This window comes from Mastigoproctus giganteus, chromosome 11 (genome assembly GCF_048544385.1).
Source record: "Mastigoproctus giganteus isolate SK-2022 chromosome 11, ASM4854438v1, whole genome shotgun sequence".
Classification (NCBI taxonomy): domain Eukaryota; kingdom Metazoa; phylum Arthropoda; class Arachnida; order Uropygi; family Thelyphonidae; genus Mastigoproctus; species Mastigoproctus giganteus.
Window position 1 is genome coordinate 125,083,546 of NC_143585.1, and position 18,996 is coordinate 125,102,541.

Consider the following 18,996-nt stretch of genomic DNA (forward strand, 5'->3'; position numbering starts at 1 on the left):
AGACTAGACAAAGACAGTAGCAAATTTAAAATCAAGAAAGGAGTTCGACAAGGAGACACAATATCTCTGAAGCTATTTACTGCTGCCCTTGAGGAAGCTTTCAGAAGATTAGACTGGTCGCAGAAAGGAGTCAATGTGAACAGAGAGTACCTAAACCGTTTACGATTCGCAGATGACATTGTGGTCAGAAGCCACAATCCCAAAGAATTAGAGGAAAATCTTAATCAGTTATGCACAGTTAGTAAGGATTTTGGACTAAAGATGAATATGGCTAAAACAAGTATGCCACGGAAAGGGAAATAATGATTGAAGGAGCAGTAATTGAAAAGGTGGAGTCATATACTTATCTGGGACAAGTTATTAGCTGTAATAATGATAAATGGCTGGAAGTCAAGAGAAGAATGAATTTTGGATGGATAACATTCAGGAAATATAGTCACATACTGAAGAGCAATATCCCAGTTTGTCTGAAACGTAAAATAATGAATCAATGTATACTCCCCACCATGACTTATGGAAGTGAAACTTGGGCATGCACCAAAAGAATGGAAGAGAAGCTGAGAACTACACGGCGAAGAATGGAACGAATTATTTTGGGAATCAGACTGTTAGATAAGAAGAGAAACACATGGATTAGGCAGCAAACTCAAGTAAAGGACATTCTTATCAAAACTAAAGAACTAAAATGGTCTTGGACAGGACACAGCTCGAAGACATGATGACAGATGGACAAAGAAAATAACAGAATTGTACCCAAGAGGAGCTAGAAGAAAACCTGGAAGACAAAGGCAGAGATGGATAGATGAAATTCATGAGTTTTTGGGTAGTAAATGGATGGCCAGTGCTCAAAACAGAAGGAACTGGAAAGTTCCTGGAGAGGCCTTCATCCTGCAGTGGATTGAAAATGGCTGATGATGATGATGATTACACATGCACTTCCTACTAAATTAAGGAAGGAAAAATATTTTTAACTGAAAAAAAAAAAAAAAAAAAAAAAAAAAGGTTTGCTAACTATCACATGATATTCCAAGTAGAGATGCTATTTCCTAAGCTCCTTAGTGACTTGATTTCAGACTAGTTTATATCTACTGTAGGCTTCTATATCAACTGATAATTTATATGCATTCCATGCATTTTTATTCTCTACCATCAGTCTCATTTGTTGATCTGACATCAAATGATGTCTAAGTTCCAAACAGTATCTCTTAGTGGGTATGAAAAACCTACTACCTTTGTTAATGGTTTCCATTTATAATTTATTGCTGATAACATAAACATTTGTTCCCACTGCACAGAATTTAAAAACTGTCTGAGACTACTATAATCACCTTTACAAAATCCTTTGCCTTTTCTTATTTTTTGATCTGCATCATCAACAGTCTTCCAAACCATTAAATATAATGTAAAAAGTTAAATGGATTCCCTATTTTGTACTTGAGTAGAAAATACTCTGTTATGTGATTAGAATGTAAAAAATATTTTAAATTTACATATAAAATGACATACAGCAAATCACTGATATCTATATGAATGCACAAGCTTCAATGTATAAGATGTTATACATTGAAGTTATACAGCTATACAAGTTATACAGCTATCATGGCTACAGCTATGCATAGAAAAGCAAAGACTTCAATGCTAGATTTACCATTTGTAACTTGCTGCCATTGTTATACGATACAATGTATATCCCGAACTAGATAGCGTAAGGTTAAAAGTAAAACTAGATAGCAAAACATGTAGTGCTGTATTAGAAATCTATTAGCTTAGTATAGTATAGTATTATCAATTATTCAGTAACATTTATGAATCTTATTAACATTCATTGTTAATTAAATTGTACTTTTTTAACTAAATACATATAACGACTTAGATTTTAAAAAACATAACATTATAAATTAATACATATAACTTGATAGGAGATACGAAAGTTATATAACTTAACTCGGAGATAATACTCGATACAGAATATATATATATATATATATATATATATATATATATATATATATATATATATATAGTGTTATAACTGCAATGGGATATAACTTTAGGATTATATTTTTGTATTGAAATGGAATCGAAATCATGATTCAGACCAGAGCAGCAAAGCAAAAGGCTAAAGATAATGGGAGTGCTGTGGCTCAGGGGAGAATTGAGGGGGTGAAGTTGTCCTCTGAATCACAGCCTTTTGAAAATGTTCTTACTTGATGTTTTTGGAGCAGTCAGGAACAGGAGATGATATTGCCAAGGGAATGTCTTTGTATGTGCATGATGTAAGGAGTGTGAGGAAATCAAGCGCCATCTCAGCATTGTTATGGGCCTATATGAGAGCTTGAAGGACAGGGTGGATGCCCTCAAAGGATTTAAATTGAGGGCCCATCAAGCTCTCAGCTACCCACATCAATGACAGAGCTTGCACTTGATCATCACGCAACACAGCAGCAACCCCAAGACAGAATGCGCTGGTCCCACAGGAACTAGTTGTTGTCAGTAACTCTATTGTCAGGGAAACAGGAAACATTGTGCAAAAAGGATAGGTGGAACAGGACCAGGGTATGTCTGCCAGGGGCAAAGGTTGATGACGTTGTAGAACAGATATCTTTTAAGGGCAAAAAAGATATTGTTGTACACATTGGCACTAATGATATTAAGAGTAGGAGACCAGTGGAATTACTTGACAAGTACAGGTCAATTTTTTAAAAAAAAAGCCATGAGTTAGGGTTGAATTTGAAAGTATCTGCAATTCTGCCCGGACACTATAGGAGGGAGTATATGATGAGAGCCTTGTCGATCAATTCTGGAGAGATTCTGAGAGGCTCAAGGGGTAGAATTTTTCTCAGCCTGGTCTGTGCTTGTTAACAGGAGAGACTGCTTGTACAGGGATTGGGCACACTTAAATAGAAAGGGTGCAAGAATATTTGCTGATGCTATCGAGGCAGTGTTAGGTGGGTCAGAAAACTACTAGCTTGGGGGGGATACACAGACTAATAGATTAACAACTGGTAGCCACTGGCAGAGGTGAAACCGATTCTTGCACTGCTTCTATTGGAATGAGCAGCAGCCTGGAAAACAAGGTGCAGGGGATCTCAGAGACTGCTGGGAGTCATTGCAGAACAAGTAAATACAAGGACTGTGTTAGGGAAGCTAAGAATAGGAACAGGTGCATATATACCTGTGTGGTATACATGCACCTGTGTGGTATAAATACGTGGTATATCATGTTGTGGGCCCACTGTTGTTTGTATATTTATCAGTGACATTGACGAAGGTATATCAGGCTTAAGGTTGAAGTTTGCAGATGATACAATGGTTGGCAGGTTTGTTAATGACAGTAATGGCACTGTGCAACAGAATCTATAAAATTTGGGTAGATCAGCTGAGAAGTGACACTGAAGTTTAACATTGACAAATGCAACGTTCTGCATATGGGTAGAAGTAACTCCAGAGAAACGTACCAACTGTGTAGTACTACAATTAGGGTGGTAGAAAATGAAAAAGACCTTGGAGTAATTGTGCAGTCAGATATGAAGTTTTATGATCAATGCAGGCAGGCTGCCAGAGGTCATGGAGTATTGTCAATGATATTCAGGAAATTTGCTAGTGGGGAAAAGGAGGTGATTATCCTTTTGTATAAGGCAATGGTCCGGCCATGCCTTGTGCACTGCGTACAGGTCTAGTGGCCTCGTTTTAGGAAGGATGTAAAGTTGCTTGAACCTGTACATAGAAGGGAAACAAGATTGGTGAGGGAATGATGGAGTCCTCTTACCAAGAAGGCTTAAGTTCTGCAAATTACAGCATATGGACACTAGGCACCTGAGTGATCTGATTGAGGTGTGTAAGGCCTTGAATTGGTAGAGTATGCTGAATTCTGATGGGATTCTTCTGCTAGCTCAGGTTCTGAACCTGAGGAGGCATAAATTCAAATTGAGCAAAGACATTTGTAGAATAGATGTGTGGAAATTTGCATTTAGCCAGCAGGTGGTTAATTGCTGGAACAAACTTCCATCTGTTGTGAAAGTTGATAGCTTAAATAAATTCAAGAAGAAACTGGACAAACTTTTAGAGGAAATGGATGTGTGAAATTTATTTATTTTTTTCTTTTGGCTGATGCTACATAAGCTCATACGCTTATTTTCTTGCATAAGATGCCTCCATACTACTACTAAATCATTTGCTAATGCACCATCATCACTAACATTATTGCAGATTCTTAGATTGATGCTACCTTCCTAAACTGCATAGGAATATATCATAAAATATAATAGCTATTTTGAATAAAGTCAGTATTTCATATTAACCATTAGAAAGACACAATGTGGCCCTCCTGGGCCTCACACAATGGATATCGGCTAGCAGAACAGAAATCTACCACCACTCACTTTTATAAGTGATGTGCTCTCCACCCCATCCTAAACTACGGCTAAACAATAGTTCAATACTGCTAGTGAACAGCATCAGATTTCAGGGCCTGATATTAGATAGCAAGTTAAATTTACAAGCACATGTCATGGGGAGCTGATCGGTACTCCTTACGTGACCTCTACAAGTCTCTGATCTGTTCATGCTTAGATTTTGGTTTTCTGTATACGGCTCAGCTAGGAGAAGCACATTAGAATGGCTAAACTTCATGTAGCACAGTGCTCTGGGGACAGTCTTTGGGAACTTTCGGGACTTCTCCAGTCCAAAGCCTTTACATCAAAGAATATGATCCTCCATTGCACCTATGAAGAAAATTGCCATCTCACTATGCAGCTAAGATCACATCCTTGTTTTGAGTATCTATATAATAACTGTTGGGATTCTTTTTATGATAGTAAGCCAAATGAAAACCAACCTGCAGCACTCAGACTAAGAGAAATTCTTCAAACTTGGAATATTAATATAAGTAAAATTTCTGAGGATACAACTCTCCCTCTTCCACACTGGTTTCATGTACCCGCTTCTCATGATGACTACTTTCACCAATGGGGGAAGAATGTTTTATCTTCATTTAATATCGGACAGTTGCACACAGCTCACACTACCCTGAACTCCAATGCTTGTACAATATACACAGACTGATCAAAAACTGACAATGCTGTAGGTGCTGTGGTAGTCTTTCACGGTTACTGCATTCATTACCAGCTGAATGCAGTATCTTTACTGCTGAAGGTATGCTATAAAGGTAGCAGTTGACCAGATTGTTGAATTTTCCATTTTATGTGCTCTAATGACACTCTCAGTGCAGTCTTTGCCATAAAGCAAAATTTCTCTTCCCCTCATCCTACACTGAAAACCGTTCACTATCAGTTACTCTCTTGCAGCGAGTAAACCAATCAATCAGTAACATTTTGTTGGATCCCAGCACATTCTGGAATTCCAGGAAATGAGAGTGCTGACCATGAGGTGTATGAGGCCTTGAATGGGTTGAGCATGCTGAATTCTGATGGGATCCTTCCACTTGTTCAGATTACGAACCTAAGGGGGCATAAATTCAAATTAAGAAAAGACAGATGTAGAATAGATGTGCGGAAATTTGCCTTTAGCCAGCGGGTGGTTAATTGCTGGAACAAACTTCCATCTGTCGTTGTGGAAGTTGATAGGTTGAATAAATTTAAGGAGGAACTGGACTGGCATTTGGGGGAATGGTGTGATTTTTTTTTTTTTTTGGCTGATGCTGCATAAGCTCATACACATGCTTTCTTGCATCACATGCCACTACTACTACTACTACTTGCCACTAAACAATCTATTCCCACACTCTTACAACAACATCAGGTTCCTTATATGGATTATGAACCTATAATTTACAAGGCATGTTCCCATAACTGGTTATAGATCTGACAAAGTAATACCACCAACAAACTTTACCATATAAAATAAGATCCAAAGTTGTGGTTCTCTAGGTTCAGATGGAACAGATGAGAAGTGGTAATGACAAGACTGAGAATTGAGCAACTCACCTTACATATCTGTTTTTATTATTCGAAGAAAATCCACCCAAGTGCACATCCTGTCACACAACTCACGGTCCATCACTTTCTGGTAGATTGTCCTCTTTACTCATCCATCTGCTCTGACATCTTCCAGTCAATTGGCAGATTGAATGAAGCTCAGATTCTATCCAATATAATAGAAATCATGCAAACATAGAAGAATTCCTAATATATTTGAAGTATATTGGCCTAGAAGCACATCGGCCTATAATTAAATAGCTATAATATATTAAATATATATTATATTAAATAAACTATTACACAAGCAATTTAGTCTTAAGTAGCCTTTGTGTCATTAAACATTATATCAACAGACCACAACATATTCTTAATAATGGTGTAATGAATATCATTCCCAGTTGTTGACTAAATAATCTTGTGATTAAATTATGACTATTAAACAGACACACACATATATTTATGCAAATGAAGTCAGTACAGATACTATCCAAAAATTTTATAGTTTCTCTTGTTATCACTGCAGTACAGATGAAACACAAAAAACAGAAAAAAAAAAATTAAAAAAAAAAAAAAAAAAAAAACACATAGGGGCATCATGTCAAAGTCAAGCATCCATCCTTCTTCAATTGGTAAATGTTTTAGCAGGTACCAATATATGCAGAAATAGTAGCTGTAATAGCTGATGGCAATTAACAGCAGAGTAGAAGGTGATGAACTGCTTTTTTCTGAAAGAGGAGGATAGGAGATCTGAGCAAAAAATCAGCTCAGTGAAAGATCTCAGCTGTGAAGCAGACCAAGTGGAACTATTAACTAAACCCATGGCCTTTTGGCTGTGAAGGGAAAGTTGCAACACTTAACCTTGCAACCAGTTACAATCAAATGTTGCAATAGTCTCAGTCTCTCTCATACCCTGCCTGACATTCAATTCTATATAACCACGATGAAATATTTTGTAAAATGAATGAATCCATATCTGATTAATAACAGTGTCACTACTATTAATATTAATAAAGTTAACAAGTGACCCAGCATCAAAGGTAACTTAAACATCTGTTTCCTATTTATGCCTATCTGTAGAAAATGGTCAGGCTCATTTCAGAACTGAAGCTGTTACCAACTTGCCAGTCAGACAACTGAATAAGTGCTATTAACACATGTGATAACTGCAGGTACCCCTTTTCATTAGATTTTTTTGAAGAGACTTGATTATTTTAATGGAACTGTTTGCTGCATATTCAAAGCACATATTACTTTTAATAAACTGATTAATATTTTGCTTTTTGCAGTTAATAATTTTTCTTAGTCCTGTGCTTGATTAGTTGTTCCAGTTGTATAAATAGAAATGAAGATAATACAAGCTACGTATAATGATGTCGACTGCTTTGTCATCATAGAAACAGAAGAATAACACATTCCTTCATCTATTTTGACTAGAGGAACCATGCACCTTCATGTAGAACAGTAACTGTTTCACTTAATCACTTCTGCTGATGTTGTTAGTGCTATACAGTAAAATGTAAATTATGTAATTTGTAAAACAGAAAGAAGTTTCATAATTTTTTTTTTTTTTCATTTCTGCCCTGATTTGGCATGAGTTTATTTTATTAGGTTTAGAGTCAATTCTGACAGAAATATTATTTGTTCCTTAATTATTATAATTAATGATGACATTTTCTCAGTATGAATGTGCCAATAATTGAACAGTGTTCTTCATAAAATGAAGGCTATTTAAATTTTATTAAAGAAGTGGATGAACATGTGTTGTGATAATGATTCATGAGGATTATGGTAAGTGAGTGTGGGAACTAAACAGGTAGTTATTATTACTTTGTTTATTCATTACACAACTCAGCATATTACAACAATTACGTAAATAAGATAATATATATACATACATACATACACACAAATTTTTTTTATACAATTTCACACTTCAAGTGATCAAAAAGGCTTCCTGCAGCTTAAAGTGAATAGATATCATTATATTGGCAATGAAAGTAAGTGAATGGGATCTAATATGTTTATACACAAACATTTAGAAGGAAATCTGTTAACTACCATACTTCTGTTCTGGATATGCTGTGAACATTTGGCTGTTAAGGGTGATTCTATTAATTCACTGTTCCACTGCAGCAAATTTCAATGATAGCTTCCCTCAACCCAGCTCCCCAGGTATAGCCAGCCAACTGTAAAAAATATTTACTGGTGGCTAGTAATACTCAAGAGATGCATACAGATTTTCTTGAATGTAACACAATTTGAACCAAATTTATTTATGGAAGAAATCAATCTTCCATAACCATTCTAAGCATTCTATTTTACTGTTACACAAAATTTATAAATATTCTGATCAACATACCTCTTCTGCTTCATGAAAAAAAAAAAAACATAACAGTAAAGTGTTAATGCATTGAACTTTAATAATGAAAAGAATTCTTAATAATCCCAAAAACTTTCACCTCACCTTCCTTCTTAATATAATAAAGTAAAATTCTCTCCCAGTCTGCCATATAATTCTGTAATAGATCCAGACTTGGTTCCAGCTCCCCAAAGTATACGTCAGACAACTTGACTGAGAATTCTAATTTTTTCCTCTCATCTTCCTTCTCAATTATCTTTGCCATAACTGATTGATGCATGGAAAATCCAACTTCTGAAGGGACAATTATCCTAGCATCAGCCATAACCTAATACACACAAATATTAATAAATAAATCAATTAAAAGACATTTACTAATTCATTATTTTAAAAATTACTAACTGAAAATTAAAACAGTGTTAACAAAAATTTCACACCAATGTTAACAAAAATTTCATTTAGAAAAAAATTCGCACTGAAGTGTCTGCAGAAAATGGTGTTTCTGAATCACTTTCTAATGCTAATTTCAAAAATAACCTCCATTTGTTTCCATAATGTCAGGGTGTTTCTTCAAAAATTACAAAAGAAAATTTGATTTTTCGCAAATTTTTAATAATTTTGGGAAGAATTTGCACATTAAAATTAAAACAAATGCTATTACCACTTTTATATTTAAATACATATTAAAAAAGGGCAGTGGGGTAAAACATCCACTAAACACTTACTACTTACCACTTAACTAATTTAGACCACACAAATGCATAGTAGAGAATATAAAGTACAGCAGACTCTCGATTTACTGGGATCGGATTAACCGGGACACTTCAAGGTTCCAAATTAAAAAAAAAAAAAATCAACCAGAAATCATAAAATTCACGTAATAACTAGAATAGGTATAAACAGATATTTTGAAAAACGTAAATAAGCAACAAGAACTGGCGTTACAAGTCGTCATTGGAAGATTAGTGTACCTATTATCTTGTAACCCCGTCTTCACACCTACCGCTCAAAAAAAAAAAAAAAAAAAAAAAAAAACCCAAATGTTTAGTTTGATTTAGCGTGTCACGTCAATTGTTGTGTTCAGTCATACAGCAAATGGACAAATTTTGTTTCTTTATTTGTCAGGAATGTCGGAATTTTTTTTAATAGTAACTATAAGTTTTTTTGTTTAGAAATTGCGAAAATGATGGGCAAACACAAGAGTTGTGCTTTCAAATTAAACAAAAACTTGAAATTATTCAAAAGTTTGAAAACGGTGCATCCGTTAAATCTTTAAAGAACCATTATAATGCTGGTAACCAAACCATATGCAACATCATTAAAAATAAAAGGAAGCTATTGGGTTTAAAATCGACATCGCAAAAAATAAAGGGAAGCATCATATTGGAAACGCGAGTAGTGCGTGGTAAGTTTTTTTTATCTGTCACTATATTTTTTACGTAGATTGCTGAACATTTTTCGATACAGCAAGTCTCTGACTTACGCAACTACGGATTTACGTAAATTTTTTTTCACTCAATTTTTTTTTTTAGGATTGTAAAATTTAAAACAACAAAAAAAAAATAAAAATAAATAAATAAAATAAGCAATCATTAACGGCACGCACAAATTGCACACTAAGATACGGAGTAACAAGCAAAAAATAGGAAAGAAGAGGAGAAGATTCTTACAAATTATTTATGTTCTTTTTTTATATATGACTGAAGATTCCAGTGAATGGGACACACATTTCACCACAATAACGAAAAAAACACACAGAATTCCAGCTATTGGTATTTTCACGAATGCAATACTATCGAGTTTACTACCGTTTATAATTAAATGCACTAACTGAAAAGCCCAATAAACCAGAAAGTTCAAATTGTTTTTATTGTTTTATGGTCATGACCTCCAAAATGTGCTTTAGTAAAGTGTAAGCTCGCGTGGGGTGATAATAGTGAATTTTCGCCTTAACCCTGTGAAGTTCTTTACAGAAAATTTCATTGACCGTTATCATGGTGCAGACTACAAGTAAGAGAGTGCAGCTACAAGTAAATCTACCAACAAAAGGAAAGCGATCGATTTGCATCATAAAATTAAAATAATAAAATAAGGATGTGGTCCAAACAATGGTCAAACATTAACAAGTATCATGCTAAATTCAGATTTGTCAATAATAATATACAGTAGTTGCAATATGTTACTAGTCATTCCTGAGTTACGTAAAACTCGACGAAGTAAGAAGTCTTGGAAAGTATCTCTTACATATGTAAGAGAGACTTCTGTATTTTTGGATTAACCAGGAAATCGATCATCCGGGATTTGTTTTTTTATCATCTATTCCGGAAAATCGAGGGTCTACCGTATGTTCATTTGAAGTAGAAAAGAGTGCAAGAAGGTCATTCAAACCTCTCGTGCCCTTTGCACAATTTTTTTTTATCAAGAAGTCTCAAGAATTCTGCGCATTTTGACTGAGCCTCAATTCAGTTTCAGGTAGAAGATTATGCTTATAAAAAAATATGCACAAATGATTTTTTGCAGGTGAATTTGAATCCATTACCCAGTACCTAGGAATTATGGTGATAAACGGAATGTTGTAGTTTGTTTTATTATTTTTTGGAGCATTAGCAACTAAGGCCATATTGCTCCGTGAATATGCGGTGGTCATTCCCTGCTCTTTCCACTTCCTCCGAATTTGGTGGTGATGGGCTCGAACCCCAGTCTAATCAAGAAGTGTGTGCTACGCACTGCTGCTCCTTCCCACCTGGCTACAGAAGCGCCTGTTGTAGTTGTCCATTGATAACTCTCATGTTACATGACTGAAAAATATGCCAAAGTCGTAAACACAGAGTACACTATTCCTACAGGTGGAGGAAGTTGCTCCATAATGGAGTTCACTTTCAAGGCAAAAAGTGTAACACAAAACTGATCCTTGAGATTCTCCCTCCTCTTGGCAGAAGGTCCGAGAGGTGTTGGATCCTACAAGAATTAGAAAAGAGTAACGTGATAAATTTTTTAATAAAAACAAGGAGGTGATCTCTTAGAATGCGGCTATAAATGACTTTAAAAATACCATATGTCCAAATTTAGTCATATCAAACACAGACACCAGGTGTTTTCGTTTTAAGAAAGATGTTTCCAATCTAATTAGATGGTCCAGTGTGGTTTCTTTATAAGCCACATTGGGCGTTGAAGATAAGGTTATTTGCTTTTAAATACCATATATGGTATTTAAATAATAAACTTATTATTATTTTAAACAGCACCGTTTTCAGCAGTCATGGGATTGAACCCTGGTCACTCAAGGCATGTGTACTTATGAACCCGCGCTCCTGACCACTAGGCTACGGCAGCCTCAGTGAAGGCGGAAACACATTTCACCATAATAACGTAAAAATCAACACAATTTCAGCTATTGGTATAATCTCAAATCCAATTAGATCGAGTTTATAACAGATTCCACTAGCAGAAACGCAACTGGAAATTGTTTTTATTGTTTTATGGTAGTAACCCCTAGAAATGTGCTTTAGTAAAATGTGAGGTGTTAATAGTGTATCTCTGCCTTTACGGTGTTGTTTATTCAGTTGCTACACGCACGCAGCTTTGTTTATGTGTATCAGGCGTGCCTCCTCGTTTTGTAATTGTGTTTTATTCCCTAAAAATGAGTAAAATACTTAAAAGGTGTGAAAAGGAAGCATCCTGGTACGTAATGACAACAAGGGACTCAGAGAGAAAAAGAAAAGCAATATCGATAAACAGTGGTGGACTGGGTCAAAAATTCTTACCCAGGAAAATTTATAGTGGCCTCATACTATAGTTTATGGCCAAAATCAAACCGGCCTCCGGCCCACCGGGGTTTCCCCGGTAAGGCTTATGGCCAGCCGCCTCTGTCAATAGAGAAAAAATATGAAATTGTGAAACGCTTTGAGCGAAATGAAAGACCATGTGATATTGCACATGCTACACACCTAAATGAGGCAACGCCGAGAATTACAAAGAATACAGAGAAAATAAAAACAACTTTAATAGCAGGAACAACTCAAAGTGTAATTAAAATCCAATAGATTAAGACACAAAGAATTGGTAGAGATGGAACGGCTGTCATCCGTTTGGATAGAAAATCAAACAAAAAACAAGTTTGCTTACGATAGAAGCAAAAGCATTATTGATATTTTATTACATAATAGTCATAATAAAATACGTAAGTATTTTATTATGATTATTTATTGTGTTTGGTAATGTTTTGGTTACAAATGTGTGTTCAATCTTGGGTGGTCGGCACCTAACCTTATTTTTCCCATAGGGCCTGTTGTTTATATTGCACGAGGGTTTCTAGGAACACAACTATCGTGCTATACGAGGACTGACTTTACCTATATATAAAGAATAAAATTATATACTATATATATATAATTTGTATTATGAAATGTAATTTTTATAATTATATTATTGTGATAAATAACATATATATATTTTTAATACAGTATTTTATATATATATATTTATAATTATTGATAAAAAAGTAAAGAAAGTTAAAACGACAATAACTGTAACTAATATGTAAATAATATTTATGAGTCAATGCAGTTGCAAGCAATCATGCAATACACCCATAAAGTCTATAATATTAAGGATAATATAAAGAACCACCAGAATAAGCAAATCAATCCAATAATAATACCATCAGGGACCTAAGAAAATGCAAAAAAAAAAAAAAAATTATTATCGCTTTTTACCGACAATCTAGATGACTTCAACTGGGGCCAACCACCCAGAATGAAGGCAAAAAACGACAAGAGGTTCTCTGTTTCTGTGATGATCAATATATGCTAAGTAATTTAAATCTAAACCGAATATAAACCAGTATAGGCCGAATGTAAATCGAATATAATTGAATCGAAAGATGATAATAAAAGTTACGAAAATTTAGAAATATTAGAATCAAAGGTAAGAAATACAAGTAAAATATAAATGTAAGCATATATTAATCATCGTTGACCCGACAGAGAACGTAATTTAATGATTAAAATAAGATTAAATATATAATACATACTACATATTGACTGTATCTAGGACATAATGTAATAGTCGTCAAAATAATATGTGGTGCCCCCTATGTGATGGATACGGTAAAAATAAATAATTAAATTAACACATAGAGAAACATGCAGATAGTAAGAAGAAAAACTAAAGGAGTAGGAATAATAGAACCTGAACTCCACAAAGGCGAAAAATAGTGGTATAGATAAGAAATAGTTTCTCCTACGTCCTCGGATTGCCCTAATAATTTCGGAGAAATAAAAATAAAGAGTGTAGGACAGTTTAAAGACATTACAAGATATAAGTTGTGGCTCGGGTATGCCCGGGATCGCAAACCCGTTCCTATAGTAGGACCCTGAGCTGAATTTGCATGTTATCTCAGCGTGAACTTAAGTAAATAAATTTAAAAAAAAAAAAAAAAAAAAATGATACACTGTAATTTGCAAGCCGGTGGGTACAAGTTTTCTACGCCGTAAGACACCAAGAATGCAAAGTGTATCCTATTTACATATATACATGGCACTAAAAATAACGATTATATTGAAAATTATATTAAAACAATAGGTTCAGAAAACAAATTTTTGAAATTAATTATGTTTATCGCTTTCCTGAAACAATATTTCAGGTAAGCGATAGGGAAATTATTATTGATCAATCTGCCGTACAACGCTGTTAAGCCCGCTGAACAATTTTTATTACTATTGCAGATATAAGCAATCCTTAGACATTGCGATAAAATTATATTAGCATGCACTGATTTTGATATATTAGATCTCCAGTTTGTAAGGCTGACTACGTTAAAATTAAATGCATCTCTTTTATTATATATGTTTACGTCTATATTATTATTATGGAATATTTCTATATGAAGATCCAGATAATTTGCTATAGTATCGGAACTATTAGTTTTTTTCCAATACAAGTTCTACTGGATATAATTTACTGTAATCCTGGACAAAATGTGGACAATTAAAAACACATATATCATCTACGTATCTATATATAAGTAGGTTATCTTGGAATTCTCTTTCTGTATAATGTAGATAAAGGTTTACGATTATGCTTGATGCTGGACTTCCCATAGGGGTGCCAGTCACTTGTAGGTATAAGGATGTTCCATCATATACATAATTATTAAAGATGCATAATTTTATTAGAGAATCCCAATAGGTTAAATCAACCTTTATAGCATTTTTATTTTCTAAATATAGTTTCTGGAGGACGACTTTTAAGTTATCAAGATTAATGCTCGTAAATAGACTGTTAAAGTCAAATGTTTGTATTTGATGAATATTGTTATTTTTTAGAGCATTTATAATAGGTAAGTTATTATTTATTATAATAGTTTTATTTAAGTTATTTAATATAATTTTAAGTAACTTTTCTAACGTTTTTCCTGGAAATTTAGCATAACTATCTCTACATGATGTTATGAATCTAAAAGCAATCGGTGTTTTATGAAATTTGGGTATGCCATACATAAATGGATATTTTAGGTTATTATACTTTAACTTTAATATTTTATGCAATGCAATTAATTTTTTGATTATTATATTAGAGGAAGATGTTATCTGTTTATATGTATGGCTAGACTGTAGTTCATTTTTTAAAATTTCTATATAATATGATTTACATATGATTGCATAATTGCAAGCAGCTTTGTCAACGGGAGTAATTACAAAATGTTCATGTATATCTTTGAGCTGCCTATTTATTAATTTGGTATTATATATATTATCCTGTATGAATTTCAATTGATTATATTTGCTAGATATGATATTAAGCATTGTAAATAACCACATGTGGTATGCTTCAACCGGCATGTTATAGTTGTATGCTGATCTTATGCAGTATTTAAGTAAATCTAGATATAACAATTTTTTAAAGTTAGATTTATTAATAGGTAAATTAGGTCGAAATTTAAAACCCAGTGATAAAATATCTCTAAGTTCGGGATATGGGATTATATCTAAATTGCTGGTTATAATGTGATTATGGTTAGGATCCACGTATCTATGAAATGAAGGTTTGTGGCAAACACATGTATCCTGTCCGATGTTAATATTGTGAAGGTTTGTAGCTATTGTTTTATAGTTACACGCTTTAAGACCAAATGGTCTAGAATATCTAAATCTGATATTAATATGTAAGTTATTAATAGGCAGCAAGTCATTACGTAAATTAATAGTTTTATGTATATCTAAATCATCCATTAATTTATTTTGAAAGTATAAGATGAAGACAGAGTTTTCCGGCTGCTTGCTAACATTCAAAATATGAAATCTGAATTTGACAATGTCTGATATGATGTGCATAAGATGAGAAGATACAAAGACGTAATCATTGGTTTTTCTATTTAGTGCTTTGAGTACACTAAGTTTAATACTGAAAAGTGTGTTATGTATTTTACTAATATTTATAGGATCACTACATAATGACGAATGCTAGCATTGTTAATATTTCAATAACTTGCCACCACATTGATGTTTTTCCTTTTCTCCAGAAAGTGTTTGTAAAAATTTTCTGTACTTTCATTATCATGACAAATTGAATCTTCAGCATATTGTTTAGGGTTTTCTAACTTGCATTTTCTACAATATTTTTGATACTATGTGAGATATGTACTGTTTTTGGTTCTGTTATATTTTTCAAATTGGTTAGTGGATTCAGTTCATATCCTCACATGTATCTTCTTCTACTTTTCTTTTTTCATTTTGAAAGGTGAAATACACCTCATAACCAGTAGTAAACTGAAAGAAAGACAATTAGCATCAAAACCTGCCCAAATACTTTATTAGGTCCATTAAGATTCTGAGCTTTTTTTGTAGCAATCCAAGCAGAAATATGTAAATCGAAACGGTCACACGAGGAAGTACTATAAAGCCTTGACTACTGACAAAGATCTCACTAATGCTCAAATCAATTCACCAGCAATGAGGAATTACTAGGTCATGCAATCATGAAGGATTCCAAAGCAGTATGATTATTGGTATGCATTTAGGAGATACAACACATAGAGACAACAGCTGCACTTGCCCGGTGAATGAGAAATTATATGGAAACTAGCTGTAAATATATGCAACTCTGGCTCAAAATATAAGGTGATGCAGCAAGATGCTCAATATCTAGATATGATTTCCAAGTGTAATCATTACTAAACAACAGAACATTTAACTTCTGCATTTAGTGCAAGATTCTCACAAGACACCAGTATGTGCATCATGAGAAGAACGCTAGAAAGAAGGCATTACAAGAGTAGGGGACACATATGAGATCATGAGCCCGTGAATTTGAACCCCAATCATAAGATATGGTTGCCAAGGAATACAAGGATGGATAAAGGATGATTGAAGAAATTCATGTGGTCAAATGAGAACCAATTTATGCTTATCAGCAGAGATGAAAAAGTACACATATATTGGAAAGTAAATACAGTATATAAAAAGTACACAGCGGAAAGATAAAAAGAGTATATGAAAAGTACATATATTGAAAGAGCACTTATATGAAAAGTACACATACTGGAAGAGCATACATATATGGGGAAAACCACAAAGCATGGGAATAATTCTGATCTGTACACAGAATGCTGTTGTGGCATATTAATGATCACACAGGAGAGCACCATAAACACCAGAGAATATCTAAATGTCACAGTGGAACAAATACACCTGATAATATTGAATGTTTATATTTGAACTCCTGTCTCACTGGAGGGTACCATATATGCTAGCACATATATGGTACCTGAATAATGTTGCAAATCAAGTGCATCCAGCAAAGTTGCAATACCATGGACATGGTGCTCCCAAAGTGAGTGCCAAATGTGTAAAAATAGTGGTTTGACAAACGGCATAGCTGCTTCAAGCATCTATGCTACCAGCCCAATCCTTAGATCTCAATACTATTGAGCATCTGTGAAATCAATTAGAAAGATGTGTTGAATAGCAAATCACTGCATACATGGACACAATCAATTTGAGAATTGGGGGAAGTTCTATCAAATGAATGGTCCAATATTCCTTCGTGACACTTTTCAGTACCTTGTTAACTCCTTCTGCCACGCCACATCAGAGCAATAGTAGTAGTAATGGAGGCATGTGATGCAAGAAAGCAATCATATGAGCTTAGTAGCATCATAAAAAAAAAAAAACCCCAAAAAAAACTAACTTCACCCATCCATTACCTCTAAAAGTTTGTACAGTTCCTCCTTGAATTTATTTAAGGTATCAATTTCTACAACGACAGATGGAAGTTTGTTTCAGCAATTAAACATAAATTCAAATTGAGGAAATGACAGTTGTAGAGTAGATATGTGGAAATTTGCCTTTAGCCCACTGGCTAAAGGCAAATTTCCACATATCTACTCTACAACTGTCATTTCCTCAATTTGAATTTATGTCCCCCCGCCGCAGGTTTGTAAAATGAGCAATCAGAAGAATCCCAACAGTATTTAATGTGCTCAACCCATTCAACGTCTTATACACCTCAATCAGATCATCTCGTAGGTGTCTAGTCTCCAGCTGTTGAAATTTGCAGAACTTAATTGTTTTTTGGTAAGAGGACTCTTCGTTCCCCTCACCAATCTTGTTGCCCTTCTCTGTACATGCTCAAGCAACTCTACATCCTTCCTAAAATGAGGCCTCCAGATCTGTATGCAATACTCAAGGCGTGGCCTGACCATTGCCTTATACAAGGGATAACCACCTCCTTTTCCCTATTAGCAAAATTCCTGTATATCACTGACAATACCCCATGATCTGCTCTGAAAATTTCAAAGCTGACTCCACAATTACTCCCTCCTAGGTCATTTTAATTTTTTACCACCCTAAGTGTATAACAGACAGTTGGTATGTTTCTCTGGGGTTATTTCTACCAATAGGCAGTATTTTGCATTTGTCAGTATTAAAACTTCAGTTGCCACTTCTCAACTTTTGTAGATTCTATTGCAGTAGAACATTGCCATTACTGTCATTAACAACCCTGCCAACCTTTGCCATATCTGCAAATTTTGACATTACAGATATAGGCAATGCAGAGTTGGAATTTGGGGAGTACAATGTATATAGGAAGGATAGACAGGATATGAAGAGAGGAAGGGTTATGCTGTTAGTTAAGAAACACATGAAATCTAAGGAAGTGCATCCAATTGATGTTGGTGGACAATGCAGTGTTGAGTCTGTTTGGTGTGAAATAAGCACTGGGAAAGGAAAAATGAGAGTAGGTTTGTGTTATAGGCCTAATGAATCTGATGAGTATAATGAGCAATTGTGCAGAGAAATAGAGTGGGCCAGTAAATCAGAATGTCTTATAATGGGAGATTTTAACTTTCCAGATATTGACTGGAACTTGTTTGGTCACTCGCATACTAGCAAGACATTTGTGGATTTATTGGATGACTGTTTTCTACAGCAACATATTCGAGAGGCAACCAGAGGGAGTAATACTCTTGATCTGATTATCAGTAGTGATTCTTCATGCATTAAGAATCTGAGATAAAGGAACCACTGAGCGACAGTGATTACAATGTATTGATGTGGGAATTATTTAAAGATGTAACTACCATCAAGGCTAAAGGGAAGGGCTTTTGCTTTCGTAAAGGTGACTAGAGGTCTCAGACAGTTTTTAAATTCTGTGCAGTGGGATCAACTGATGATTTTACCAAGAGTGAATTCTAAA

The 18,996-nt window shown here is 34.4% G+C and overlaps 1 protein-coding gene across 1 annotated transcript in view; it reads right to left on the reverse strand.

The window, feature by feature from the left end:
* Positions 1-18,996, reverse strand: part of Rrp5 (Ribosomal RNA Processing 5) — a 615,569-nt gene that overhangs the window by 260,972 nt on the left and 335,601 nt on the right. The window contains exon 20 of the mRNA XM_090384558.1: positions 8,404-8,626. Coding sequence (XP_090240684.1) covers positions 8,404-8,626 — 223 coding nt within the window. The remainder of the gene's footprint in view (positions 1-8,403; positions 8,627-18,996) is intronic.